General features: G+C 49.6%; 2 protein-coding genes and 1 long non-coding RNA gene across 4 annotated transcripts; 2 read left to right on the top strand and 1 right to left on the bottom strand.

The window, feature by feature from the left end:
* Positions 1-1,913: 1,913 nt before the first annotated feature.
* On the bottom strand, positions 1,914-25,922 carry LOC309964224. 2 transcript variants are annotated; one of them, XR_014326337.1, is made up of 3 exons: positions 25,800-25,922; positions 15,418-15,530; positions 1,914-3,001 (listed from the first exon to the last, which is right to left on the bottom strand). It is a non-coding gene; the product is annotated as an uncharacterized lncRNA (long non-coding RNA). The 2 variants fall into 2 exon arrangements; XR_014326338.1 differs by having other exon boundaries at positions 15,418-15,881; positions 25,800-25,907.
* Positions 9,622-11,153, top strand: CCL19 (C-C motif chemokine ligand 19; the record flags this gene model as incomplete). Its single annotated transcript, XM_082843706.1, has 4 exons — positions 9,622-9,917; positions 10,595-10,721; positions 10,949-11,042; positions 11,133-11,153. The coding sequence occupies exons 1-4, from the start codon at positions 9,680-9,682 to the stop codon at positions 11,151-11,153; spliced, it is 480 nt and encodes a 159-aa protein (XP_082699832.1). The 5' UTR covers positions 9,622-9,679.
* On the top strand, positions 25,263-26,544 carry LOC309964222 (uncharacterized protein; the record flags this gene model as incomplete). The annotated part of the gene is made up of 4 exons (XM_082843010.1): positions 25,263-25,588; positions 25,887-25,954; positions 26,205-26,264; positions 26,388-26,544. The coding sequence occupies exons 2-4, from the start codon at positions 25,908-25,910 to the stop codon at positions 26,542-26,544; spliced, it is 264 nt and encodes an 87-aa protein (XP_082699136.1). The 5' UTR covers positions 25,263-25,588; positions 25,887-25,907.
* Between the last annotated feature and the right edge of the window lie 1,024 nt (positions 26,545-27,568).

Raw genomic sequence — 27,568 nt, 5'->3', positions numbered from 1 at the left:
AGCACCCCCCACCCGCCAGCGCCCACCCACCCCCTCAGCCAGAGCGGCGCCCACTCCAGAGCCTCCCTTCCCAGGCTGGTGCGCCCTCTGCAGGCCTGGGAGAAGAGACACATCAGGCACAGACGTGGACACAGAGCCACAGCTCTCGCTCTCTCTCACACACACACACACACACACACGCGCGGACGACGGGCACACCAGTCACGCTCAGCCCCAGGGACACAGCTCCTGATATTCACATTCATCCATTCAACAAACATTTATTAAGCATCTAATCGAGATGCTCTCCACAACCGTTTACTCCCTGGTACTCCCACTCCTACCATGGCCTTGGTTGACTTTCCCGGCCTCGCTGCTGCCTTACCTGCCTCGAAGGCTAAAATGCCCTCCACCCAAGATCTCCCACCCCTGCGGCATGGATTTGATCAGATCAGGGAGCATGAAGGCTGAGCGGGCTCCTTGGGAGAGTGTGGTGCCAAGAAGAGCTGAACTGCCCTGAGCTGGGAGATTTGTCCAAAACTCACACTGAACCAGGAACCCCAAGAAGGCCACGTGGCTGAGAAGAGGGTGAACTAGGTAAAGCAGGTAGCACACTGAGGGCTCTATGGGTGTGGTCAGAAACTGTTTCAAACCCACCTCCCTGGTCTCCAACACCCCACCACTGGATCATGTAAACCAATGGCTGGGGAGTTGGTGCCTTAAACCTTCCACCCATAGGGCCTATGCCCTCCCCCTTTTTGCCATGATAGAAGGTACCATCAGAACACCTGACAGCTGTCACCTTCCCCGATTCCTCTTCTTCTCCCTGATCTGTCAGTGTTAGGGAGCTCCAGGCCTTGGAACTTGACCCCTTCTATCTACACTCACTCCCTTGATGACCTCATTGTCTTATGGTTTTAAATACCATCCATATGCTCCCAAATTTTTATCTTCAGCTAGAATCTCTCCCCTGAACTCTAGACTCATACTACCAACTACGTACTTAACATCTCCACTTATATGTCCAAAATGCAGCTTCATCTTAAAAAGTCAAAACAAGGCTCCTGGAGGGTGAGATAAATTAGGAGTTTGGGATTAAAATATACATGCTACTATATATAAAATAGATAACTAACAAGAACCTGTATAGCACAGGGAACTATACTCAATATCTTGTAATAACCTGTAACGGAACAGAATCTAAAAAAGACCAGCGGACGAGCGGTTCCCTGTATATATACAACTGAATCACTTTGCTGTATACCTGAGACTAACACAGCATTCTAAATCAACTATATTTCAATAAAAATTTTAAAAAAAAACAAGGCTCCTGACCTTCTCACAAACCCACTCCTCTACAGTCGTCCACATCTTGGTAAATATAACTCCAACAATCACATTGCTCAAGCCAAAAACATTGAAGTATTTTCTCTGTCTCTCTTTCTCTTCTTTCTCTCATATCCTATGCTGAACCCCTCCGCAGAGCCCACTGGCTCTACATTGAAAATGTCTCCAGAATCTGACCACTTCTCACCAACTCTCAGCAACCTCATGTCCTCCCTGGATTATTGCAATTGCCTCCAAGCTGGTCTCCAGGCTTCCATTTTTGCACCACTTTTGTCTCTCTTCCATCCAACAGCCACAGGGAGCCTTTAACACATGCCAGATCATGTCACTGTTCAAAACCCTCCAAAGTTTCCCCAACTCATTCAGAGTAGAACATAAACTCTGCAATGGCCTACAAAGCCCTACACTATCTGGCCCGTGTTGTTGTGTCCCAGTGCCAAGAACAGTGTCTGGAACATAGGACGCCCTCAATAAATATTTATTGAATGAATGTGGTGTAAATCCCTTGTTTATTATTAGTTCATTATTTCACCCTTTGCTGCTGATTCTCAGGATCTTTCCCAACAGGCATTCCAGGAAGACAGTACTGAAATTTATGTGAAACCTTTATGCCAGCTCTGCACTATACTCTTGTATCATATAAGACCTTGGAGGGAAACAAATGGCATGACCCAAAAGTCTTAATAGAAAAGAATTTAGTGAAGGGTCAATTTACAGAGGTGAGGGCAAGGTTGTTGTGGGAAGCCACTGCACATGATTTTGTATAGCTCCAAACTTCAGGCCATCTCTCCTTCTGACAAAGTGGACATTAAATGTACTGCCTGAAATTCTGCCCACTGAGAGGACTTCCCTTCACCACTGTCTTTCAGGGCCACACCTGAATGTAAGCAACTGTCTACTTTTGACTGATGCCAGCATACCTTAGAGACCCATCTGAAAATCAAGACCATACACTTCCTCTCTCTGTTAACTGTTTATAGAAAACTTCTCCATGAAGGCGTAAGTATAATCAGAAGAAGAAGCAGAAAACAATAAAAGTAGGAATCTGAGTCACCTCCCCATGCTTTTACTCATGCCTTCTGAAATTTCTAAGGCCTGGTCTCAAATGTACAATGTTCCTTTGAAGTGGAACGCTGGCCATGCACATCCAACTATATGACTTGCTATAGATAACACCCTAGGTTGTGTGGTCACTGGGTGATCTATAGTCTGAGTTTTAAACCAGGGCCCAGTGGCAAATCAGGACTGATTTTCAAAGAGTAAATAATCGTTAGCAGAAGAGGTATGTCCTTACTCCAACACCCTAAGGGTCTTTCCTGTAATGCTCCTTCTGGGGTTCCTGTCGCACCCTTCTCTGCCACAGACAATCTGAAATTCCCTGGATTTGTGAGTCATAAGGCCCAAGTAGACAGGCAACTTTTCCCCAGAGCCTAGACCTGCTGCAGACCCCTTCCTTGCTCTGGGCCTCATTCAAAACTGTCAGCTTGGGGCTTCCCTGGTGGCGCAGTGGTTGAGAGTCCGCCTGCCGATGCAGGGGACACGGGTTCGTGCCCCGGTCCGGGAAGATCCCACATGCCGCGGAGCGGCTAGTCCCGCGAGCCATGGCCGCTGAGCCTGCGCGTCCAGAGCCTGTGCTCCGCAACGGGAGAAGCCACAACAGTGAGAGGCCCGTGTACTGCAAAAAAAAAAAAAAAAAAAAACTGTCAGCTTTATGCCATATCCAATAAATATTTTGCTGTACTACACCTAACTATGATGTATGTTGCCTCCAAAATCCAAACAGCTCTTTAAGCATTGTGCCTCTTCACGGTAAATGTACAACATTACCCAGATCACTGGTTTTCAGCTTCTCCCTACCTCTAATTGCCTAGAAATTTTACCTATGTTGCAGGATTCTGAATTTTTGGAAGATTTCTTTCTCTCCCTCTGACATACATAGGTCTTACTGAGGCATTTAGGGCGACTGCTATTTCTTGTGCGCCAGTAAACATAATGTCATCAGTTTAAAGGACTGCTTCGATATTCTGTGAGATATCCAGATTATCTTACAATAATCAGAGCAGGAAAGCTGATAATATCCCTGAGGTAAAACAGTGAAGGTGTATTTCTGTCATTATAGTTGAAAACGAATGGATTTCAATGGTCTTTAAGTGACAGCTACAGAAAGAAGGCACGTGCTAGATTATTAGCTGTAATATGCTGTACCAAGGGCTGAAGCATCTTTAAGTCTTTGAAGGTGCTCTATTCTATGCACATCCTCTAGCAACAAAGCATTGCTTTAAGTTTACTATTGTAGGGGGGAACATGGTGGGGCAGGCACAGTTCAAAGGACTTCCACTTGGCCCTTCCTACCATAATTTTCCTCACTCCGTGGTCAAGGAACCAGTGTGGAGACCTTGCTAATTACTAAGTATAATTATTCCCACTATACATTCTGAAACTAGAGAAATAACCACTGGATAGGTCTTACAGATTCACTGTGAGATGGACCTGAACCAAGATCCTTCTATCACTTGAACTCCATAAAACCTTACTCTGACTAGTGGACCACAATGGGGTTTTGGGTCCCCAAGACTAGTATTAACATGAGACAGTATCTAATAATCCCCCAAAGATCTGAATATTTTCTGTTCACCATTCATATTCACCCTGGCAAACGGCTACAGATCTCTCTAGGGAAGGCTTAGAGAAGCGATTCTCGAATTTTAGCATACATCAAAATCACCAGAAAGGCTTGTTAAAATACAGATTGCTAGGCCACTCCCAGAGTTTCTGATTCAATGGAGTTGAGGCAGAGCCCAAGAATTTGCATTTCTGCCAAGTTCTCAGCTGATGCTGATGCTGCTGGTCCAGGGACCACACTTTGAGGACAACTGACTAGAAGAAAGATCTATAGAGTCCACCTGTGAAAAGACTCAAGCCTTCCCACCCACCCCCACCATCCAATCAAGGGGCTTCAGGTCTGGGGAACTGATCTAAGTCAAGGAAATGGGTAAAACACTGTAAATCCCCAATACAATTTGAATCAAGTTTCTCCCTACCAGGCCTAGACATTTTACACTTATATGGGTCAGTAAGTTGTCCATCTATTTCATTCCTAGGAAAACTATGATCAATTAGCTACCACCACAGATCCTTATGGGCAAAGCACAATGATTACCACTTGTCCCTGCAGCTTATTTAATAATTTCATTCATCTTATTGCTCAGAAGGTGAGCATCTAGACTCTACCACTCAAAGATTCCATTATTCTCCTTGAAATGAGATTGCCCAGTCCCAAGAGAACATCTCCCATCCTCATCTCCTGCCTACTAAAGAAACCACTACAGGGCTTCCCTGGTGATGCAGTGGTTAAGAATCCACCTGCCAATGCAGGGGACACGGGTTCGAGCCCTGGTCTGGGAAGATCCCACATGCCCCGGAGCAACTAAGTCCATGCGCCACAACTACTGAGCCTGTGCTCTAGAGCTCGCGAGCCACAACTACTGAAGCCCATGTGCCTAGAGCTCGTGCTCCACAGCAAGAGAAGCCACCGCAACGAGAAGCTCCCGCACCTCAACGAAGAGCAGCCCCCACTCGCCGCAACTAGAGAAAGCCCACACGCAGCAACGAAGACCCAACACAGCCAAAAATAAATTTTAAAAAAATAATAAATTTATTTTTTAAAAAAAGAAACCACTACAGTGCTTTTCATAGTTAGTGTTCTCATCACCAGTGCTTTTCTTATGGCCTTGGAGAAGGAATTATCTTCCTGGACCCTTCAGAGTTAGTGGTTGCACATAAGAGGGGCCTCCAACATTCCCATCTCTGTAACCTTTGCATTCTTTCCTCTGTTTTGCTACTCAAGGTATATTCTGAGGACCAGCAGCATCAGCATCACTTAGAAGTTTGTTAGAAACACAACATCTTGGACTTCACCCAGACTTACTTAATCAGAATCTGCAGTTTAATAAGACCTCCCAGTGAATCATATGCACCTCAAATTCTGAGGAAGACTGTTCTACAATATGCCAGTGAGGTTCTAGCACCCCAGCCTCACTGATCATAGGCCACTGTTGAGTCCAGGCTTCCAGTAACCAACTCAACAGATTATTAACACCATTCTCAGGTGCTCAGCTAATACAGTAATACCCAAATCCTGGATAAGGGCATACATATCAACAAATTTGTCCACACTGGTCCCCGAGATTCTCCCAATACGGTTGACAAGTTCTTACAACTCCTTCAGTGTACACGCTATTGTTCTTGGAGCATACCTTGTACATTCCCATCCAGGCTATGTTAGAATCAAACTCGCACTATGGGCCTGGAGGCTATGAAGGGTGGTGAGGGTGGATCCTGAAGAGGACCCCTGCATGCCTTTTGCCAGGGAGTTATTACAAATATTTTTTAATGGATGGGAAGGCTGGATCATTCATGGTTTGCAGGGGGAGGAGTGTTCTTCTGCCAGCAAGGAAGGTTTAAGGGAATTAAAAGGTCCAAAATTCTCAGCTTTGTTCATCTCTGCCTAAATGTCCCCATCCCAAGTCTCAGAGTCCTTCTCCTTCCCAAGAATGCGCTTATTCTAATATTAGGAATATGGTGGGGTTGTGCATTTATCCGGTGTTGCAACTCTACCACACATACAACCACTTTTGGGGCTTGAGCCATATCTGCCACGTGGCTATGGATCACATAGATTAAAGATGACTTAAGAATTCCATAGTGAAGGGGGATAAATTAGGAGGAGAGGGATAAATCAGGAGCTTGGGATTAACAGATACACACTACTACGTATAGAATAAATAAACAATAAGGACCTACTGTAGAGCACAGGGAACTATATTCAATACCTTGTAATAACCTATAATGGAAAAGAATCTGAAAAAGAATAGATATATAGATATACATGTAACTGAATCACTTTGCCGTACACCAGAAACTAACACAACATTGTAAATCAACTGTACTTCAATTTAAAAAAATTCCATAGAAGTTGTCTGAATCTCTACCCATAACTTGAATTAGAATTTCACGTTCTTTTTTTTTTTAACCTTTACTGGTTTTTTATTTTTATTTTTTTTTACATCTTTGTTGGAGTATAATTGCTTTACAATGGTGTGTTAGTTTCTGCTTTATAACAAAGTGAATCAGTTATAGAATTTCATGTTCTTAAACTTTTCTTTTTCTTATGGAATTGTGCCAGCACAATCAGAAACAGGCAACCCACCCAACCATATATGTAATGACCCTTTGAAATCACCATTTGCGGCCATAGCAATTAAGTACCTGAGGCATTTTATCTCCTAACGTCTTTCCCTCCATCAGCATCCCACACTGCACCTCACTTAGTGATAGTCTTAAGTGATGGTGATGCTTCTTCATGTTCTGGATTTACTCGTGTCCTCTTTCCCCACGCAAGGAGGTTTGTGCACTCAGCAAATATATGAGCAACGCAATCCCAGGATCCCATTTTGGAAATCTATTTCCTGGGATGTCTTCTGGTACCATTTACTGTATCAGTTAGGATCCTGGCAGGAAACAGATGGCACACTCAAAAAAAGTCTAACCAGAAAGATTTTAATAAAGGGGCTATTTAAGAGGTGGGGGTCAAGATTAAGGAACCAACAAGGAAGAGTGAGACACTCAGGGTTCAGCAATAGTGGGAAACCATTACCATACCAAGGCCTGAAGGGGCCAGAGGAAGGAACAGTGTTTTGGAAGCCTCAGAGATAAACCCACGGAGAGGAGGCAGCCCAAAAGAAGCTAACTGTAGATCAGTGGTTCTCAAACTTCAGCATGTATCAGAGTCATCAAGGGTGTGTTAAATACGGATTGCTCCAGTAGGTCTGGAGTAGGACCTGAGAATTTACATTTCTAACAAGCTCCCAGGTGATGCTGATGCTGCTGTCCGAAGACCACTCTTTTTTTTTAATTAATTTTTTTTTTTTTTGGCTGCGTTGGGTCTTCGTTGCTGCGCGTAGGTTTTTCTCTAGTTGCAGTGTGCAGGGGCTACTCTTCGTTGCAGCACATGGGCTTCTCATTGCGGTGGCTTCTCTCGTTGCAGAGCACGGGCTCTAGGTGCGCGGGCTTCAGTAGTTGTGGCATGTGGGCTCAGTAGTTGTGGCTCGTGGGCTCTAGAGCACGGGCTCAGTAGTTGTGGCGTACGGCCTTAGTTGCTCCACAGCATGTGGGATCTTGCCGGACCAGGGCTCAAACCCATGTTCCCTGCATTGGCAGGCGGATTCTTAACCACTGCACCACGAGGGAAGCCCCCAAAGTCCACTCTTTAAGAACAACTGCCACAGAGTAAATTATTCACTGTCAGAACTATAGCAAGACGAAGGATTTGGAGAATTAATACCCCAACCTCTCTCTCCTACCACTTATCTCCTGCTGCTGCCTCCCATGGCCAAGCCCAAACAGAAGCTAAAGGATAAGGGATCCTGAGTAATACTGTCTGTAGGGTCACCCTTCTAGAGAACAGAGCAGGGCAGAGAAGAGTGGAGAATGGATGGGGGTGGGGCAACAGAGAATAATCAGAACCACCATAAAGACAAGGATCCATGGAAAGATGGAGGGATAGATGCACTGACAGACATCTGAATAAAAGGATAGAATAATAATAATGGTTAATATTGAGTGTTCATTGTGTACCAGCCTCTAAACTAAGGGTTTTGCTCAGACTACCTCATTTAATCCTAAGAATTAAAAGCTATTACCATTCCTCTTTTACAGATAAGGACACTAAGACACAGAAACTAGATACTTTGCACATGGTCACACAGCTAGCAAGTAATGTAATCTAAATCCCAAGCTAGGCATGCTATGTGTAGAGCCTCACTCCCCTGTGCTGTTGTGTGATCAGTGGCAGGCAGGCAGTGTGGGATGGTAGGAAAGAGTGTAAATCTTAAAGATGCCTCAGTTCAAGACACTTATTTCCTTTGTGACCTTGTGCTCTGAGCCTCATTCCTTATGTGTTAAAAGAGATAATAATATGATAATAATAAAAACTACTTCCTAGGGCTTCCCTGGTAGAGCGGTGGTTAAGAATCTGCCTGCCAATGCAGGGGACAAGGGTTTGAGTCCTGGACCGGGAAGATCCCACATGCCGCGGAGCAACTAAGCCCGTGCGCCACAACTACTGAACCTGTGCTCTAGAGCCCGCGAGCCACAAGTACGGAAGCCCGCGCACCTATGCTCCGCAACAAGAGAAGCCTCCGTAATGAGAAGCCCGCGCGCAGCAACAAAGACCCAACGCAGCCAAAAATAAACAAATCTATTAAAAAAAAAAAACTACTTCCTAGTTTTTTGGGGAAAGTTAAGCAAGGTAACAGTGGTCAAGTCCTTGGTATGAAGTCTAGCACCTAGTTAACAATCAGAAATACTATTACTACTATTATTATTAATGGATGGAAAGAAAAATAAGTCAGAAACTTATGAGTGAAACACTCTCCCATCCAAAAGAGGGTTCAGAGCTTGGGTAGGGATGGGTGAATGGGTGTCCCACATATTAATTTCTCTTCTGAGGACTTCTGATCTATCTCCAGTTTTTCTCATAAGGATGGGAAATCACTTGTCCCCACCCCCATCTGTCTATTCCTTGGAATTTGGGGATTTGTGTGAATATGAGCTGGCCAGCCCCCTCTCCTTAGAAATCCCCTCTTGGTTTCCAGGATCCAGAGGAAGGGAAAGATGAAGGGAGTTATGCCAGGCCAGGCTCCCTCCAGCTGTTCTGTTGACCCAGGTGTTGGGCATATGAAAATGGTAACTCAAGAAAGGGACAGTGCTGCTGAGCCAGGAGGTTGAATCCCAGAGGTCTGAGATGTGGGAAGAGGTGGTGGGCCTCCTTCCAAGGAACATTCCTTCTCAACTCTGCTTGTCTCAAGGGAGAGACTGGTTCCCAGACCATGGATGGGCAGGCACTGTAATGACCTGGGGAGGCTACCCCAGGCTCCATGGTTGTTCTGAGGGCACCAGGGAGTCTTCTTCATCACCACCAGCACCAGAGAGAAGAACCACAGAGAAGAGAGTGAGGATAAGGGATAAACCTAGGGAAGGGCACGCAGCTCCTCACTTAGGCCCCTCCATCCCAACCATCATCTAGAGGCCAGCCCTGTGGCTGATGACACAAATGCCACCAGGGAGGTGATAGTGAAGACTCTCTCTCTGGAGCTGACAGCACAAGGTCCCCTTCTCTTGGCCAGACTGCAGGCTGCTTAGGTTCTTAGAGCTGAAACCAAGGAAAGCAGAAGAGAAGAAAAGACGGAGGGCAGGGTCAGTTTCCGTCAGAAAGAGGGGGGCAGAGGGGAATCCACAGAACGGACTTGGAGGGGAATTTCTGAGCAGAGAAAGTGAAAGTTCCGGGCCATAAATGGGTGGAACGGACAGCTTCCTCCAGCTTCATCCACTCTCGCATTCCCAGACCCCTTCACACACCGCACTTCTCGGCACTCTCACCCACTCCCAGCCAGGCCTCGGCTTCACACAGACTCTGCCCAGATTCACTCACGCTCACAGCTTGCTGGCAGTCAGTCTCCGCTCATCCTCCATGGCATCCCATGCAGCTGCACTACTAGCCCTCAGCCTGCTGATTCTCTGGACCTCCCCTGGTAAGGCTAAGGGGAGGCTTCGGGTGGGGGGCAAGTAACAGGGGTGTCTAGGGCTCAGACTGCTTGACGCTGGACGTGAGGGACTCTGTGAGTTAGGATTGCATGTTTCAGTGAACCTGGGTTGTGCCCCGTGTGTGTGCCTGTGAGTGGCGGTGTACCTGGGTCCCTGAATTCCCATGTGTATCTGTCTCTTGGTGTATCCAGGGCCTATGACTACCCCCCTCTCTTCAGGCTCTATTTCCTGCTGCCTCAGTTTCACAGGCGGGAGAGAACAGTATATACTTTCTTAAGGTGGAGAGAATGGGAGACACTGGTCTAAGAAGGGTCAAAAAATTTAACAACTCCTAAGTTCTGCTAATGCCACCCTCCTGTTACCCACCCCACCCCCTTCCCTACCCCACATCCCTCCCCCAACTGACACTGTAACCAGCGTGAACTCTTCATTTGTGGGGAAGGTGAAAGGACTTGGGAAAGAAGTTGGGGTGATCAGCAGGAGGGCATTTGTGGGGCTCAGGACAGCGGTCGTTTGCCGAACTGCTTAGAAGTGCTTCAATATATTTAGCAAATATCAATCAGGTCTAGCTGCCGCCACACACAGACAGGCATCCTTAATGCCAGTGAGGGCTGTGGCCTCCATTCCTCAGTGTCCCTGTGTCCTGACACTAATCCTACCCCAGCTCTGGGAGATGCCAACGACGCTGAAGACTGCTGCCTGTCTGTGGCCCGGCGCCCCATCCCTGGATTCCTGGTGCGAGCCTATCGCTACCTGCTCATCAACAACGGCTGCAGTGTGTCTGCTGTTGTGTGAGTTGCGGGACAAGCCTGACTAACCTCACCTCCTCCAACAGCCCCTGGGGAAACCCACCCCCACCTTCTTATCGCTCTTCTCCTTGCCAAGCCCAACCTCTGCAAGGAAGCCCCTGAAACAGGTTCCTAGGTGTGGTCCCCAGCCGCTGCCCCTCACACAAGGGTCTGCCAGGAAGCTGGGTTCCAGGGCTCTATTTTCTCTGACCTCTGACCTCTGTCTCCAGGTTCACCACCCTGAGAGGTCACCAGCTCTGTGCACCCCCAGACCAGCCCTGGGTGGGCCGCATCATCCAGAGACTGCGGAAGAACTCAGCCAAGGCAAGCCTGGCCCTCCCCAGCCCTGCCTCCTCCCTGCAAGCCCCTGTCCAAGACCCCAGCCCATGACTTTGCCTCTCCTTCCTCCCCCAGGGAAAGCGCTACAGCAGGTAGCCCATGATAGCCCCAGAGGGAGCCCTGTGTCTGAGGGAAAGAATGTGAATCACTGAAGCCCTGGGGAACCAAGGACCAGAAGGGAGGACCAGGCCTCCTGCTCCCCTGCCCCAGACCTGACCCAGCTGGGGCGGGGCAGGAGTGTGAGTGTGAGTGTGGATGAGTGTGGTGGAAGCACAACTTCTCCATGCCCAGACTGCAGTGTTTCCAATAAAGCCCAGCTGGTACCCACGAATCCGTCTGTCTGCTGTCTGTTTGCTGTCTGTCCAGGAGGACTGTGATAGGAAGGGGGAGGTGGGATGGCCGGGTTAGTTTCCACCCTGCAGCCCAAGCAACGTCCTCATCGACCTCCACCTAATATGCTGTGTTCTCAGGATCAGCTCCCATGATCAGGGCCCCACCTCACGTCTCCTCACAGCCCTATCACACTCCACGGCTCAGCAACACTAAACCTGTGCCCGTCCCCTGAATGACCCAAACTCTCTCAGGCCTCTGAGTTTTTGCCCTCCAGGACAGGTGCTCAAGCATCCAGGTGTCTCAGGGATCTGGTGTCACTGGGGGCGGGGAAGGGAGTTGTTGGGAACCAGCTCTCATGGCTGGAGGAGGGCCAGGAGGCCCAACTCTGTTGCCTGGGGAGAAAGAACCCATCCACCCAAGCCATTCCCTCTGTCTGGAACACTCTTCTCTCTCTTCTGCCTGCCTGGCTTCCCATCTGGGTCTGGATGACTCCTCCTCCAGGAAGCCTTCCCTGACTGCACACTGGGTTAGGCAGCCTCCCTCCCTCCCAAGCTCCCAGAGCCCTCTGCTCCTCTCCTCTTGCAGCACTCAAGATGCTGAGTTATAATTGTTAGTTTGTCAGCCTTCCTGAACAGGGATCTTGTCTATTTTGGTTTCCACTGTCTCCCTGGTATGAAGTACACGGCTTGGCACAAGGTAGTCACTCAATAAATATTTGTCTTGAGAGCAGATAAATATGTAAGAAAAGGGTCAGCAGCCAGAGATGAGGGCCCATCTGTCCATATAGAATCTGACCTCCAGTCCAGCCCTCTTCTCTCACCCAGTCACTCTGGGCCAGGTCCAGCCCCATCTGGGTCCACGTGGCAATCCTGGAGCCATGCTTCTCAGGGATACTGACAGACAGACCTGGGAGCCAGAGGTCAGAGTGGGAGAGGAAGGAAAAAGGAACAGCCAGAGAGCTGGGGAGATTCAGCATGGGGGGACCCCCACCACCTCATAGCCACATGGGCTCCAGGGCCAAGGCAACACTGAGACCAGAGGAGTCACAGGGAAGGAGTCTCAGCTCTGGGAGACAAAAGCCCTCGACTCTTGGAACATCTCACAAGACTGCTCTGGGAGGAATGAACTCCTCGTGCCCGGGAAGTCCTCTGGGCAAGCTGGCTGGTTGCCCAACTATGGCCCCTAAGGGCCTGTCCAGCTGGGAGCAGCAAGTCTGTGCCCCTGGGCTTGGGATGACAGCTAGTACCCCAGACTGAGCATCCTCACCTGGGAACAGGGGCCACCACTACACCATATACCTTATCTGGTAACAAAAGCAGGCCTGGGCAGGCTTGGGCAAACTTGGAAGGGAAGCAGCAGTGAGGGGTTGTGCCAGCCCCTCCTCACTGAGCTGAGAGCATAGCAGCTTCTTCCTCACCTCTGCTCCTAGGACGAGGTGTCCAGAACCTCAGATAAATCAGGTCTTGGAGTCACAGGAGTGGGTGGAATGGGGAAAGTTTGCAAGAACAACTGGTATAGCCAGGAAATTTGGCTCCGCTACCTGGGGGAAATTACCCATCTATTCATGCATGCATGCAGCCATCCATCTAGCTGTCTCTGATCCATTAGACCTCCACCCATCCATCCACCCACCCCCCACCAACTCATCCATCCATTAAGTCATGGAACCATGGAGTTCCAGAGGTCACAGCTGTGGACACTCTTTGGACCTATGCCCTGCACCGCAGCAGGCAGAGGACAAACACAGGTGTGAGGAGGGGGTACATCCCCTCAAATCCTTCTAGGTCCCCAGTGAAACCAAGCAAAGTTCAGCCTGCCACAGAGGCAGAGACAAACTCACCCTCTGGACACTTGCAGAAACACACAGATGGAGTAGAGAAGGTGAGGGTGGGAGCACTGAGGAGGTGCTACCAGGAGAGAGGCACCTGGACACCACCTCCCTGACACTGCCACAGGTGGGGGGGGGGGGGCAGGGATGCAGGAACAGGTCATGAGCTCAATGCCCGGTCCCCAATCCCCCAATCCTGTTTCTGCCCCTGACTGTGCAACTCTGGGGAAGTCCCTTCCTCACTGCCCCCTCCAAGACCTTACTTCCCCCATCTGTCAGGTGGGGGATAGGGGGCTTCACTTTTAAGAGCCCCTCCAAACAAAGACTTAATTCTTAAATCTTTGGATCTTAGGCTAACCCTCCCCAGCATTCACACAGTCTCCCCAAAGTCATGCACATTCAGAAAGGTCCCCACTCGGACTTCCCTGGTGGCGCAGTGGTTAAGAATCCGCCTGCCAATGCAGGGGACACGGGTTTGAACCCTGGTCTGGGAAGATCCCACATGCCACGGAGCAACTAAGCCTGTGTGCCACAACTACTGAGCCTGCGCTCTAGAGCCCGTGAGCCACAACTACTGAGTCCACATGCCACACTACTGAAGCCCGCACACCTAGAGCCCTTGCTCCTCAACAAAGAAAAGCCACCGCAATGAGAAGCCCTCGCACCGCAACGAAGAGTAGCCCCCGCTCGCCGCAACTAGAGAAAGCCCGCACGCAGCAAAGAAGACCCAACGCAGCCAAAAATAAATTTATTTAAAAAATAGAAAGAAAGGAAAGTCTTCACTTCCCGGGGCCCCAGGGACCACCCTCTGGGAATAAAGGGGAAGCTGAGGTTCAGGAAGAAAGAAAATAATCTAGGTGCTGGTGAAGTGGCTGGAACAGCCCCCTGCTGGACCCTGAAGGCCTGGAGGGTGAAGAATTTCGAAGAAGCCTGAGCCCTCCCCACCTCTTCTCCAGCCAGTGCCTTTCCTCCCAGCTTTCTCCTTCCCTGTTTTTCCCACCCCCAGCCACCAACCCTCCCAGACACTAGGTCTTTTTCCCTTACCTCCCTGCCAGACACAGGAGGGCTTAGCCCAGCAACCTGTGACTTGTCCTGATCCACTTAAACATTCTCAGCACTCTGATTTCATCTAATCAACACCTGCCCTGTTTCACTATGATTCACTGACAAGTGTTGAGTCTTTATTTCAAGTTCTGACGGGCCTGCCTACCTGACAATGATGAAGCTGCCCGCTCTCTGAGGGGTGGGGTGGACTCCTAGCTCCCTAACCAGGATATGGGGGCCTTGCTGCCTGCCTCTAAGTAGACACCTTCCTCTCTCGGGCACACGGCACTTGCTACAGGTCTAAGGCAGGCAGCTGAGTGACGCTTCCCTACCTGAAGTCCTGTGGTCCCATTAGCCAACATCTCCCTAAAGGGACCTGACATCCCTACTTAGAGAGCTTCCAGCCTTTTTGTCCACCCCTATGGCAGACAAAAAGCTTCCTATCCACGGGGGAATTCCCTGATGGTCCAGTGGTTAGGACTTGGTGCTTTCACTGCCGGGACCCCAACTCAATCCCTGGCTGGGGAACTGAGATCACACAAGCCTCTCAGCCCAAAAAAAAAAAAGGCTCCCTGATAGAGTTCCCAGGGAACTGCCAACATTGCTCTGCCCAGGGCCTGGCACAGAACAAGGCCTAGTACACATCTGAGTAACAGAAAATGGAATTGAACATGACCCTTTCCCACGATTACCCCACCACCGCTCACACCTGGAGCACATCCAGTTCTCGGGATGGGGGCTGTCTCAGTTACATGGCTAAGTGTTTGGTCAGAGCCAGCTCCATACGGTTTTGATCAGATTTTCATCATCTCATGTTCAATTTCTCGGCAAGCCTCCACGACATACCCCCTTCTCCGGCCTCCGGGAAACTCAGAAACAGCCAGAAAACCTTGGGAATAAGAGCTTCACCAGGGAGCAGGACTCCCAAGTGGGGAGTTTCCTCCAAGAGGCCCTCTGTCAGAAGAAACAGGCACTTTTCTGGTCAGAGAACTTTCGTGATGGCTCCTGAGGCTTTGTCCACGTGGGAGGGCTTGGCTCTGTAGTACTAGCTATATCACCACTAGTGCTTACTAGGTGCTGGGCACTGCTTTAAGCACTATTATCATTCCTATGTTGCAGCTGAGGAAACTGAGGTGCAGAGGTTAAATAACTTACCCAGGCTGGATGGCCGGTAAAGTGGCAGAGCTGGGGGTCCTGGCTGGGCAGACGGGCTCCAGAATCTGACTCTTAGCTACCACACATACCACCTCTCTGAGTTGATCCACCTCCTAAATAAAAATGGGAAATAGTACAGCAGGTGCAGGTCTGAGGAAGTGGCCCTCAGAGAACAGGGAAAACCGTTCCTTTGAGGTGCTGACCATGTGCCAGGCTCCAAGCTGAGTCCTTTATGTGCATTATCATTGCATCCTCAAACAACCCTGCGAGGTGGGGATCACTAGTCCCATTCTATGTATGAGGAAATGGAGGCACAGAGAGGTAGAGTGATCTCCCAAGTCCACTCAGCTGGTGAGTGGCAAAGCTGAGACTGCAGCCCGTCTGCCTGACGGGTAGCACTTAAGCTGAGGGCTGGGGGCTGGGATGTCCAGATGAGGTAGAAAGGCTTGGCTTCCTAGGAAGAGCTGGGAAAAAAACAAGAGAAGAAGCTGAAGGTCTCAGGCAGGACCCCAGTGCTTGAGCTCAGACACAGATATGCCCCTTGGAGGCCTCCTGGGCCGGCCTCTCCAGCAGAAGGGGAGCCTGCTTCCCCAGAGCCTCCGGGAGGAAGTGGGCACAGGTTCTCAAGGTCTGCTCAGCCCTCAGTTTTTCCAGGAGTGGAGCAGTGGAGAAAGGGCTCAACCTACAACTATGCCTACCTTCTTACCTCCATTCCCAGGGGAAGAGCAAAGGCCAGGACCTGGTAATGTTGAAAGGAAAGGAGGAATGGAGGGCAGGGTTGGGATCTGGAGGGCAGGGATAGGGGAAGGACTAGGGGTCTGTGGGCGAGACTTCTGGAAGGAGTGGGCCTCTCAGGGGGCCTCTGAGCCAGCCTGGCTGGGGCCCCTGCAGGGCAGAGCTTCTGGGGACTGCAAGCGTCAGATCAGATCCTGAAGGACCTACTTCTGAGGGCTGCTTCCATCTCCTGAGGGGCCAAGCATGGGGTGGAACCTCTGAGGATCAGAGTAGATGGGGGAGTCAGACCTCCTAGCCCACTTCTATTCCTAGGACCTTTGAGTCTTCCATGGCTCCGGAGGGGAAGCATAAGACCTGAGCTGCCCTGGGCTCCAACCCGGCCGAAGTAGGATGGCTGTAACCCCAGCAGCTTCGACACTGCCCTATCAGACAACAGGACCCACCCCCCACCCACCACCCCCCAGAGTTCTGGATCTCAGAATCGCACTCACTGGAAATCTGGACCCATTACCATCTAAACCACAATCACCTTGCCGACCTCATACCTGTCAGACCATCACTTCAAGGATCCTCCCCCAAGAGGAAGACACCCCTTCCTACCAGGGACCCAACACTGTAAAGCTCTCCATCAATTCAGGAATCCTGGCAGGACATCCCATCACCTGTTGGCGTCCCCACTGCTGACAGGAGCCCCATTCATGTCAAGGTCCCCCCATCACTATCAGGCCACCATTCCTCTTGGGAAATCCTATCACTGTCAGGAATACCCAAGCCCGTCAGGCAGGACAGCAGCGATGCACCACTCCAGGAACACCATTTTCCATGTAGTCTATGTAAATGGCACCTCTTGGCATGGCAGCCCTAAGTGTCAGACCATCTGTTAACACAGGGTCCCCAATGGTCTTAGGGCTGCCATGACATAGAGTCCCAGCCCTGGCAAACCCTTGTGTTTAAAGTGACGCTACATCACTGTCTGGAACCCAGAAATAGTTATTCACGCCAGGCACTGTTCTGGGTGCTGACAGTACAATAGTAAGCAAGACAGATATTTTCTTGGGATTCAGGGAGCTGAATGTAATCCTTTGGGGATTCTACGATGGAAGGCAACATCTACTGGTAAGTAAGACTAATATAATAAGAAATTCCTCAAACACAGAAAGGGGTTAAGATTGTGGGCAGTGAAAAAAAAGATAAATACCTTGATAATCCACCCTACGGCTGTCCAACATCAACATGCGTCCTTCTTACCAAACCCTAGACTTAACATTTTAAGGGTGTCACCTAACATAAGATCACTTTTGTTTATACAACCAAAAAGATTCACTGCTCCCCAAAAAGAGACTCTTCAGAGCCTTAGCAATCACCACACCTGTCTTTGCTTGGGCTGCCATAATAAAATACCATGGACTGAGTGGCTTAAACAACAGAAATTTATTTTCTCACAGTTCTGGAGGTTAGATGTTCAACATCAAGGTGCCGGCATGGTAGGTTTCTACTGAGAGCTCTCTTCCTGGCATGTAGATGACCACCTTCTTACTAGGTCCTCACATGGCAGAGATCTCTCTCTCCCTTCCTCTTCATTGAAGGCCACAGTCCTATAAGACTAGAGCCCTACCCTTATGATCTCATTTAACCTAAATTACTTCCTAAATACCCTATCTCTAGATATAGTCACATTGAGGGTTAGGGCTTCAACATATGAATTCTAGGGGACACAGTTCAGCCCATAGCAAAAGCCAAATCTAAATCCAAGAACTCAGAATGACATCCATTCCTCCTCTAGTTTTGCGGTAATCTCATCCCTCTATTCTACAACACCTGGTGACCACCAGCAGCACACCTGATTGGTCAGGATAGGTTGGGTGAGGCTGCAAGAACAAATGACACCTAAATCTGAGTGGCTGAACACAACAAAATTCTGTGCTGCACACATACCAAGCCTGCTGTGAGTCTAGGCAATCTCTAGCACAGCTGTACTCCATGTGGTGGCTCAACATTCCAGGCTGCTTTGATCTCTTGGCATGTTCTTTCATCTCAACACATGTTTCCGTGCTGACTCCAGCCTGGCAAGACAGCAAGGGGAACCCTTCCTTAAATGCTTCTATCCACAAATGGCACATGCATTTCATTGGCCAAAGTGGGTCATACCTCCATGCCTAACTTCAAGGGAGCAACTGCCAGGAAGAGAAGCAAACCAGAATCTTGGTGAGTAGTAGTAATATTACCACAACAACCTATATTCAAGAATGGAATAAAGGAGGATGAAAGAAAAGAGGAGTCAGTTAAAGAAATGGGGACATTTCAGAGCCAGGAAGGAAATATGAATAAAAGTTGTAGTCAGTAGTTCTGAAACTAGTCCTGGGGCTTAACTAGAATTTATTACTTCTTTCTTATATTAGTTTTCTATTGCTGTGTAACAAATCACCACAAATTCAGCAGCTTCGAACAACCCAAATTTATTATCTCACAGTTTCCGTGGGTCAACAATCTGGGTACAGGTTAACTGGGTCCTCTGCTCAGGGCCTCACCAGGCTAATCTCAGGTGTCAGCCAGGCTGCCATCTCATCTCAGGCTCTGAGTCCTCTTCCAAATTCACTGGGTGTTGACAGTTGTGGTTTTAGGACTGAAGCCCTGAGTTCCTAGAGCTGCCTGCATCTCCCTGCTCCATGGCCCTCTTCACAACATGGCAGTTTGCTTCTCCAAGGGCAACATGAGAGCATCTGCTGCTGCTGTTTATTTCTTAGCCCTAGACACTTTTTTAAAGGGCTCACCTGATTAGGTCAGGCCCACCCAGGGTAATCTCCCTTTTGACTAACTCAAAGTCAACTGATTTTGAGTCCTTAATTACATCTGCAAAGCCCCTTCATTTTTGCCATAGAGCATAACCTAACCACATCATTGATATCCCATCATATTCACAGGCCAAGAGGCCAAGGTGATCCCCTCAAAGCAAGGAGATTATACAGGACATGCACACCATGAGGGAGGAATCTTAAATTCTGTTTGCCACACTTCCTCTATGATTCATTCCCTTTACCTCCAACTGGCACTTCAGCTGGTTGACATTCTATGCCTGCTAAGGGACCCAAACCTTCATGCCCAGGGAATACTTGTCCCTGGTGGTCCTGCCTGATTAAGGTTACAGGGGTCTTCCATGAACTTTGACCACTGAGCATGGCATCACCAGGAGGTATCCCAAGTACCCCAGGGATTACCCCCACATACATAGCTTCTCACACCACTTGCCTTCTGCTGCCTCACACACATCAGGATTAATCACAAAGCCCTGTCCCTCCTGAACCTCTGTGCTTGCTGTTCATTCCACCTGGAATGTCCTACCTCCTGCCTCACCCATCCTCAAGGCTCTGCAGAGCTCCCTGTTACATGTAGCTTCCCTTGCCTTCCCTCTGGCCCCCCTACCCCCCAGGCTCATCACCAGCGACACAGGTCACCTTCTGCTTGGTTTCAGAGGCCCTTGTTTCCTGCACGTCTCCTGAGAAAGCTCAGTCCAGGCCCAGAAACCCTGGGGCCCAGAGTGGCCCAAACTGCAGAAAATGAAGGAGAGGGGATGTTCAGGAAATCCTGGCAGTGGCTGAGGCAGTCCTTCAAGCTGCTGAGGGCAGGAGGCAGAGAAGGAGGGTGTACTGTTGCTCAAGACTTTCCCCAATCCTGATGTCCAGTCACCTCCGGAAGTGCTGTGCAATATCCTACCCACACTTGGACTAAAGGGACAAGCTCTGCCCTGCAGGCTGGGCCGGGACCCTCTGGATATGGACAGAGGGTTTGGAGAAGGATTTGCGGGGTGAAGCAGACCCCCTCCTAGGATCAGGGACTTTCAGAAGCTGAGTCATCAGGCTTCTTGCCCATTTCCAGCTCCTTTCTGGAATAAGAGAGCCCAGGCTCCTCAGACCAGAGCTCCACTTCCACAGGCCACACAACCCATTTTTTTCTAGACACTAGATGCCCTCTGCAGGCCCCATGAGGTTGGAGCACAGGCCAGGAGCCTCGCATCCCCTTTCCCTATGCACTGGATGCCCCCTGCAGGCCTTGTGAGGTTGAGAGCCACAATGGGATGGATTAAACAGAACGCACATATACACACAAACACAAAAGTGGAGACACCCTTACCCACATACATACGTCCATACCCACACACACATACACAGGCATATAATCAAACACAGTGCCAATCACTCACATCTACCAAGGACACATCACAGACATTTAAGCATATAATCACAGTACGGACACAAGGGGACATATAGACACACATACACAATTACACACAAACCGTCATGGGCACACAGACACAAAGACACACATGGACACAATCTTTCCTCCTAGAGAAGAGTATTTGTTTGGAAGAAATATGTTAAAAAGCCACCTGGGGAACAGGGTAATATCATGAATGGTGGACTTAATAAAAGAAGGTACCTAAACTGCCTCTCAGTCTAATGGGGTCTGTTGACTAGAGAGCCTTTTGTTTTGCTGGGCACTGGAGTGGTTACAGTTGTGGAACAGTATGGAGAAGAGTTGGGGTAGAGCTACTAAAAAGAGAAATTTGGAGTTTGCAAGAGCTTAATCTATATAACTCGTATGAAAGCGCATTCTTAGAAGTTGGGCTCCTGAACTCAGAAAGCCAGGTTGAACTACCCTCACTGCATCCCAGGACGCCCTCCTGATGCTGGTAATATATGGGAGGTGATGAATGAGAAAAGGGGATGGACCTAACTACCACTGAATGCACCCACTGTGAGTCAGGCACATGGACTACCTCACAAGATACATATTATTCCCATTTTACAGATCCCGTTCCCTCGACTGTCCAGGGTTCTAAAACCGGATTCAAATACAAGAGTTTTGAGTATAAAAACCCTGTTGTTTCCACTACATTAGTAATGGCAAATGCAAGGAATATAAGTTTCCATTCCCTACTCATGTTCCCAACAATGACAGAACGTATGTGTCTTCCCCACTGATCCAGATCAGTGATTGGCAAACTATGGCCCAGCCAGCCTGCTGCCTGTTTTTGTAAATAAAACTTTATTGGAATATAGCCATGCCTGTTCATTTACATATTGTTTATGGCTGCTTTGGGGCTATAACAGCAAAGCTAAGAAGTGACCACAGAGACAATATGGCCTACAAAACCTTATTTATTAGCTGAACCTTTAACAAAAATTTTGCTAACCTCTGATCCAAACCCAGCCTCAAATTGGAGTTGGCAAGTCTGCTTGCCTTTGGTGTCTTAGCATTGAAGGATGGTCAGATAAATAAATAACTGGGATGGATGGATAGATGGATGGATTAAGCCAACAGATGGACAGACATATATGGGTAGTATATCAGAGTTTTGCTCCAAATATGTACCAATGTTCTGCCATTTATAAGCGATGAAACATTGGGTAAATTAATCTTTCTGGATCTTAGTTTCCTCATCTGTAAAATGGGGATAATAATACAATGATCATTATCTAGGGCTCTTTCTATTGCAAATGACAAAAACCCAACTTAAAGTAGCTTAAGCAAAAAGTTAAATTTGTCATATCACATAACTAGATTAAGATTTGGTCCACTTCAGCACTGGTTGGACCCAGGGATTCAAATGATGTTATCTCCATCTTTTAACTTGACTTCTCTCTAATTCTTTTTATGTGGAGGCCTCATTCCTGTTATAGACAGGTGATCTTCTAGCAGCAGAAAATATGGCCACTGGAAGCCTCAAGTCCACATTTGTATAGTGAGTGATCCAAAACAGAGGGCCTCTTTCTCCTAACATCAAAGCTCATGAAAAGCTTTGAACTGTGCTTGTGACACATACTCAGTTCTTCAATATATTACAGTGGCCAGGGAATGGAGTACTCTGATCAGATCACTATGGTGAACGCAGCCACCAAGACCACGTGAAGTGAGAGAAATTCCCTAAAGGAACCAGGAAAAGGAGTATAAAAAAGTGTCTGCACGAACAAAAGCATCACTCACAGCATTCTACTTCATAGATTTGTCATGAGAAAATGATTTTAGAGCAGTTAGCATGGTGCATGGCACTTAAGTATCAACAAATGTTCATTATTACCATAACTGATAAATAGATGAATGGATGCATTAAATAGACAGCTAATGGTTAAACATACAGATGAATAAATGAAGAAGAAGATGTGAAAAGATAGATGAAAGGAAAGATGGGAGAATGGACCGATGAAGAGACAAAGATGGGGAGACATATGGACACATGGATGGACGGATCGATCAATTGATAAATGGATGGATGATGGAAAGAAAAGGCAGACAAAAAAGGGCTCACAGTTAAGTTTGTCATATCATATGCTCTAGGGCTGGGAATGGGAAACAGAATAGCGCTCCACAATTGGTGTCTCCTGAGAGGTCTCCTCCTCTGGTCTCTGTCTCTTGGGTCCCTCTCATCAGGTGGGGGAAACACTTGCTCCCCTCCCTCGTCTCTAGTTTCCTTGTGTCCCTGTGAGCTAACCAGCCCCTCTCCTCAGAAATCCCCTCTCAATTCCCAGGATAGGGAAGGCATGGCAGAAGGGGGTGTTTTAAGCCAGGTTCCCCTCATGCTATCGATAATTCTCTGACTCAGTTTTGGGCACAGGAAAATAATGGGGGAGAGGGACAGTACTGGCTGGGCCAGGAGGGTGAAGTCCTAGAGTCCTGAGATGTGAGATATGGGAGCTGGACCTGCTTCCAAAGAACTTTCCCTTTAGCCCTGCTTGTCGAAGAGAGGAGTAGGTCTCAGATGATGGATGTGTAGTCACTGTGATAGGCCTAGGGAGACCTGGGAGGAGATCTTCTCCAGCCTTACCCTGCTACCTGTGATTGTCCTCAGGGAATCTGGGGGACCAGCTGGGTCCCATCTTTCCCACTCCAGTAGTCTTAGGACCACAGAGAAGAGGTGGGAGTAAGGAGAAACCTGGGAAAGAGGGAGGTCCCCTCCACCTTGCTCTGACCTCTAATCCTGAACCAAGCTCTGACCCCTAGCCTTAAAACTGATGTTCAAATGCCTTCAAGAGGACGACACTGCAAACCTTCCCCTAACAGGGACAATGCAACCCCCTTCCCTTGTCCAAAATGTTGAGCGCTGAGGTTCTCAGAGCTAAAGACAAAGAGCGGGAAGTGGGGACAGGGAGACTACTGAGGAGTTATGAAAGGGAAAAAATGTTCTAGATAGATGGAGACAGTGGGGAGTGCACTCAGTGGAAAGGTATTCTGCTACCAACTCATGTACTGCAATTCAATTCAGACACTAACAACCCAGAGCTAGTGTTAGACTTCACAGGTTTAAGGGCACAGTCCCAACAAGCCTGCCCCCACTTGAGATGCCAGTCACAAGTGGGGTCCCCAGGCCACCTGCATTTCTGCCTAACTAGCTACAAGTCCAGAGGTCTTCAAACCCCCCTCAGGTCCAATAGTTCACTAGAATGACTCACAGAACTCAGAAGTGCTATACTGACAACTACTTTTTTGTTTGTTTTTTTTTTTTTGCTGTACGTGGGCCTCTCACTGTCGTGGCCTCTCCCGTTGTGGAGCACAGGCTCCGGACACGCAGACTCCGGACGCGCAGGCTCCGGACACACAGGCTCAGCAGCCATGGCTCACGGGCCCAGCCGCTCCGCGGCATGTGGTACTTTCCCGGACCGGGGCACGAACCTGTGTCCCCTGCATCGGCAGGCGGACTCTCAACCACTGGGCCACCAGGGAAACCCTGACAACTAGTTTTTTATAAAGTATATATATCAGGAACATCCAAATAAAAAGACACACAAGGAGAGTCTCAGCGCAGAGCTCCCATGCTCTCTCCCCATGGAGACACAGAGGGCATGTCACCCTCCCAGTACATCAATGTGTTCACCAACCAGGAAGTTCCATGAGCTTTGGTGTCCAGAGTTTTTACTGAGATTTCATACATAGGCATGAATGAATTGTTGGCAACATGACTCTATCTCCTCTGATGGACTGGCTCAAAGCCCCAATTCTGCAATGATATGGTTGGTCTTTCTGCTGACCAGGCCTCATCCCAAGTCACCTCATCTCTTAGCATCAACTCAGGTGTGACCCAAAGGGCTCATAGATAACAAAGACATGCGTATTACTTGAGATATTCCAAAGATTTAGAGTCTCCCTCTCAGGAACAGGGACAAAAGCCAAATTCTTTAGTATACAACAGACAGAGCCCTGCATCTGAGTGAAGGGATGTGAATTACTGAAGCCCTGGGGACCAGGCCTCCTGTTCCCGTGCACCAGACTTGACCCAGCTGCAGCAGGGCAGGAGTGTCACTGTGAGAGTGAGTGTGAGGGTGAGTGCGGTGGAAGCACAGCTTCTCCATGCCCAGACTGCAATGCTTCCCACTGGCATCCATGGATCTGTCTGTCACCTGTCTGTATGTAGCCCAGGCAGGGGAAGATAGGTATGAGGGGAAAAGCGTGTGGGATGGTGGGAAGAGGATAGGTGAATCTATTCTCCACACTTCAGCCTGAGGGAACTTTTACTTCACTCATTTCTGGTCATTCTCTCCCATACCGTCCAGCCACAAGGCTCCCTTCCCCCCTCCCCAGACCAAATAGGGCAGCTATTTCCAACCTCCCACACCGGGTTAATTGCTCTTTCTTGGCTTTACCAAAGCACCCTCTACTGCCCCCAGCCAGTCAGCTTCGTCTATTGTAGTGATCTTATTGTCTCTTTTGATTGCCCTCACCCCTCCAACCTAGATGACAAGCTCTCTGAGGGCAGAATCTGTGCCTGTCTTCTCTGCTGTATCCTCATGCCCAAGCACATCACCCAGCACATAGTAGTCACTCGATAAATATTTGTTGATTAGTGACTGCAGGAACAAAAATTGCAAGAAAGGAGGTCTCAGCTCAGAGAGGAAGGGTTGTGACCCTCTAACTATGCAGTGACTTGGCCAAGGCCACTCAGCCAACAAGTATTCCCATAGCCTGGCCTGTCTAGACTGGGCCCTCTCTGGAGCCCTATTCCTCCTCTGCCCAGAATCATAAAAATAGAATGGGGCAAACAAGAAAGGCAATTGTCAGAGCAGAAGCCAAGAAGACAGAGAGGAGAGGGGATGGCAAAAGAGTACTGGAAGCGTCCCAAAGCTCTTTTCTTGCTGCCTGGTACTGAGGTCTCCGTCTTCCCAAGGTGGAGCTCCGAAATCTGACTCCGCCCTTATAAAAGAGGGTCCGTGCCCTGCCTCTTAGTAATAAGCCCTGACTCCACCCCTTTATTGATAGGCTCTGGCTCCACCTTCTGGACTATGCCTCCTCTGAAGAAATGCCCTGGCTCCGCCCCTTCCGGGTAATAGGCAAGCCCCACCCCTAGTGCGTGACGGTGTCCTTGTGACGTAACGTACCGGCCTGTTTCCGGGGTGGAGCCAGGGAGGGTGGGCGTTTAGGCTGCGTCGACCCCTCAGCCCCCCTCCAGGTGACCCCAATCCCCGAAAATCCTCACCCGGGGCCCCAAATATCCCAGCCCCATGACCTCGAAGGCCTTTGGCTCTAACCCCCTAAATGCCCCATGCCCCCGAGGTGCCCGACCTCCCAATCCCTTAACGTCTAGTGCCTCCCAAATCTTCAATCCTACCCTGTCCCGATGTGGCAACTGAGTCTTCCCGGGGGCACCTGTCTCATATTACCCGAGAACAAGTCAGACTGGTCCAGAGAATGACAGAGAAGGGGATCCGGGATTGGGGAATCCTTGATCCAATCATGCCGCTCCCCAGGAGACGTTCGGAACCCAGGACATGTCGGGATTGAGGAGATACGAGGTGGCGCTGGAGGCTGAGGAGGAGTGAGTGGAGGCGGGGTTCTGCGGAGGAGGAACCTAGCCGCTCCGGGGTGGTGGGGGAGGGGCGGGGAGGGCGCGAGGTTTCTGGGGCGGGAGAAGCGGGAGGGGTGGGGCCTCTTAGGGGGCGTGGGCTGGAGGAACCGCCTCTAAAAGACGGGGCGGAGCCTTCCACGAGAGGGGCGAGGCGTCCAAGGGGCGGAGTCGGTGGGGTCAGCCCCGCCCCGCCCCGCCCGGCTCTGCCTTCTCTTTGCAGGATCTACTGGGGCTGTTTCTACTTTTTCCCCTGGCTGCGCATGTGGCGAAGGGAGCGGAGGTGAGGGGCCTGCGATACCGCGGACCCGCCCGGGGCATGGACGAGGCTCAGTCCGGGAGAACCGATCGCGGGGAAGCCGGGAGCCCCCGCCCCGCCTCATGCCTGTGTCGGGTCGCCCCACAGCTCAGCGCACCCTCGGGAGCAGAAGCTGGAGCCTCTGCGGGGCCTAATGAGCTGTCTGTCAAGTGGACTGGGCACTGCTCCCCAGCGCTCCGGTCGCAGCCTCCCCCGCCGCACCCCCGCTGCCACTGCCCAGCCAGCTGGTGCATTAAAGATTTAAACCAAAGCCACCGTCCTGCCCTCCTGATTCTGCCGCCGCTGCCGCCATTCGGGCTGGGAGCCCCTCTCCACGCCGGCTGTTTCCGTATTGACAGGGCCTCTGTCCCTGATAGGGTGTCCGTCCGTGTCCAGGCTCCCATTATTCCTAAGGGTCTCTCATCAGGGTCAGGCCTCCCCTTACTACCAGTGATTGCCTTCCACCACCTAAGCCCCCCACCCCACCACACACACACTCATCTCTATGAGTGGTCTGTATGGAGGGAGCTAAATAATCCTGGCTTTATCTTCCTCCCAGCCTTGTCCCCACATCCATAAATCCTCACAATCCCAGCTCTCTGCTTCCACCTTCCTCCTAGACAGGACTTTGTCAGGTGCCTGAAGAATCTTCTCCTGGGAGTGGATCTAAAATATTTTAAGCCCATAGTTGTAGGAAGTAGAGAGGAGGGAAAGATTCCTAGAAGCTGCTACCCTCGGCCTGCCATAGGGGAATGACTTAGAACTGTTGGAGGTCTTTCCTACAGTTAACACCCCAGCTTCTGGCTCCTCCAGTTGGATCCCAAGTTTAAAGATACTTGGCATCAGGGACTTCCCTGATGGTCCAGTGGATAAGACTCCATGCTCCCACTTCAGGGGGCATGGGTTCGATCCCTGGTTGGGGAATTAAGATCCCGCATGCCGCACAGCGCAGCCAAAAAAAAAAAACAAAGGTACATAGATACTTGGCATCAGCCCCCCGAAGTGTAACCTCCCTAGGAGAACCCAAGGGCCACTGCTCCCTACCTTTCCTTTCTGTCTTGTCACCGAGTTGGGCTGAAACCCACTAGTTCCTGAAGTGATGAAGGGTCAGGGACTCCTAGTGGGTCTGCTTTCAGTTAGGGACTGGCCCCAGCACCAGGGAGGGCACCACAGAATTAAGTTAAAGGGACTGCCCAGTTTGTGGGTGGGGTCAGAGCTAACTTCCAGCCTGGTGCTGACCCTGCCATAGCAGGTTGTAGCTGGGAAAAAGACTTGGCCCGGGCTTCCCT

The sequence above is a fragment of the Leucopleurus acutus genome (assembly GCF_964270905.1).
Source record: "Leucopleurus acutus genome assembly, chromosome: 7".
Classification (NCBI taxonomy): Eukaryota; Metazoa; Chordata; class Mammalia; order Artiodactyla; family Delphinidae; genus Leucopleurus; species Leucopleurus acutus.
The sequence above is the reverse complement of the archived record's forward strand: the minus strand, read 5'-3'. Positions and strand labels throughout refer to the sequence as shown.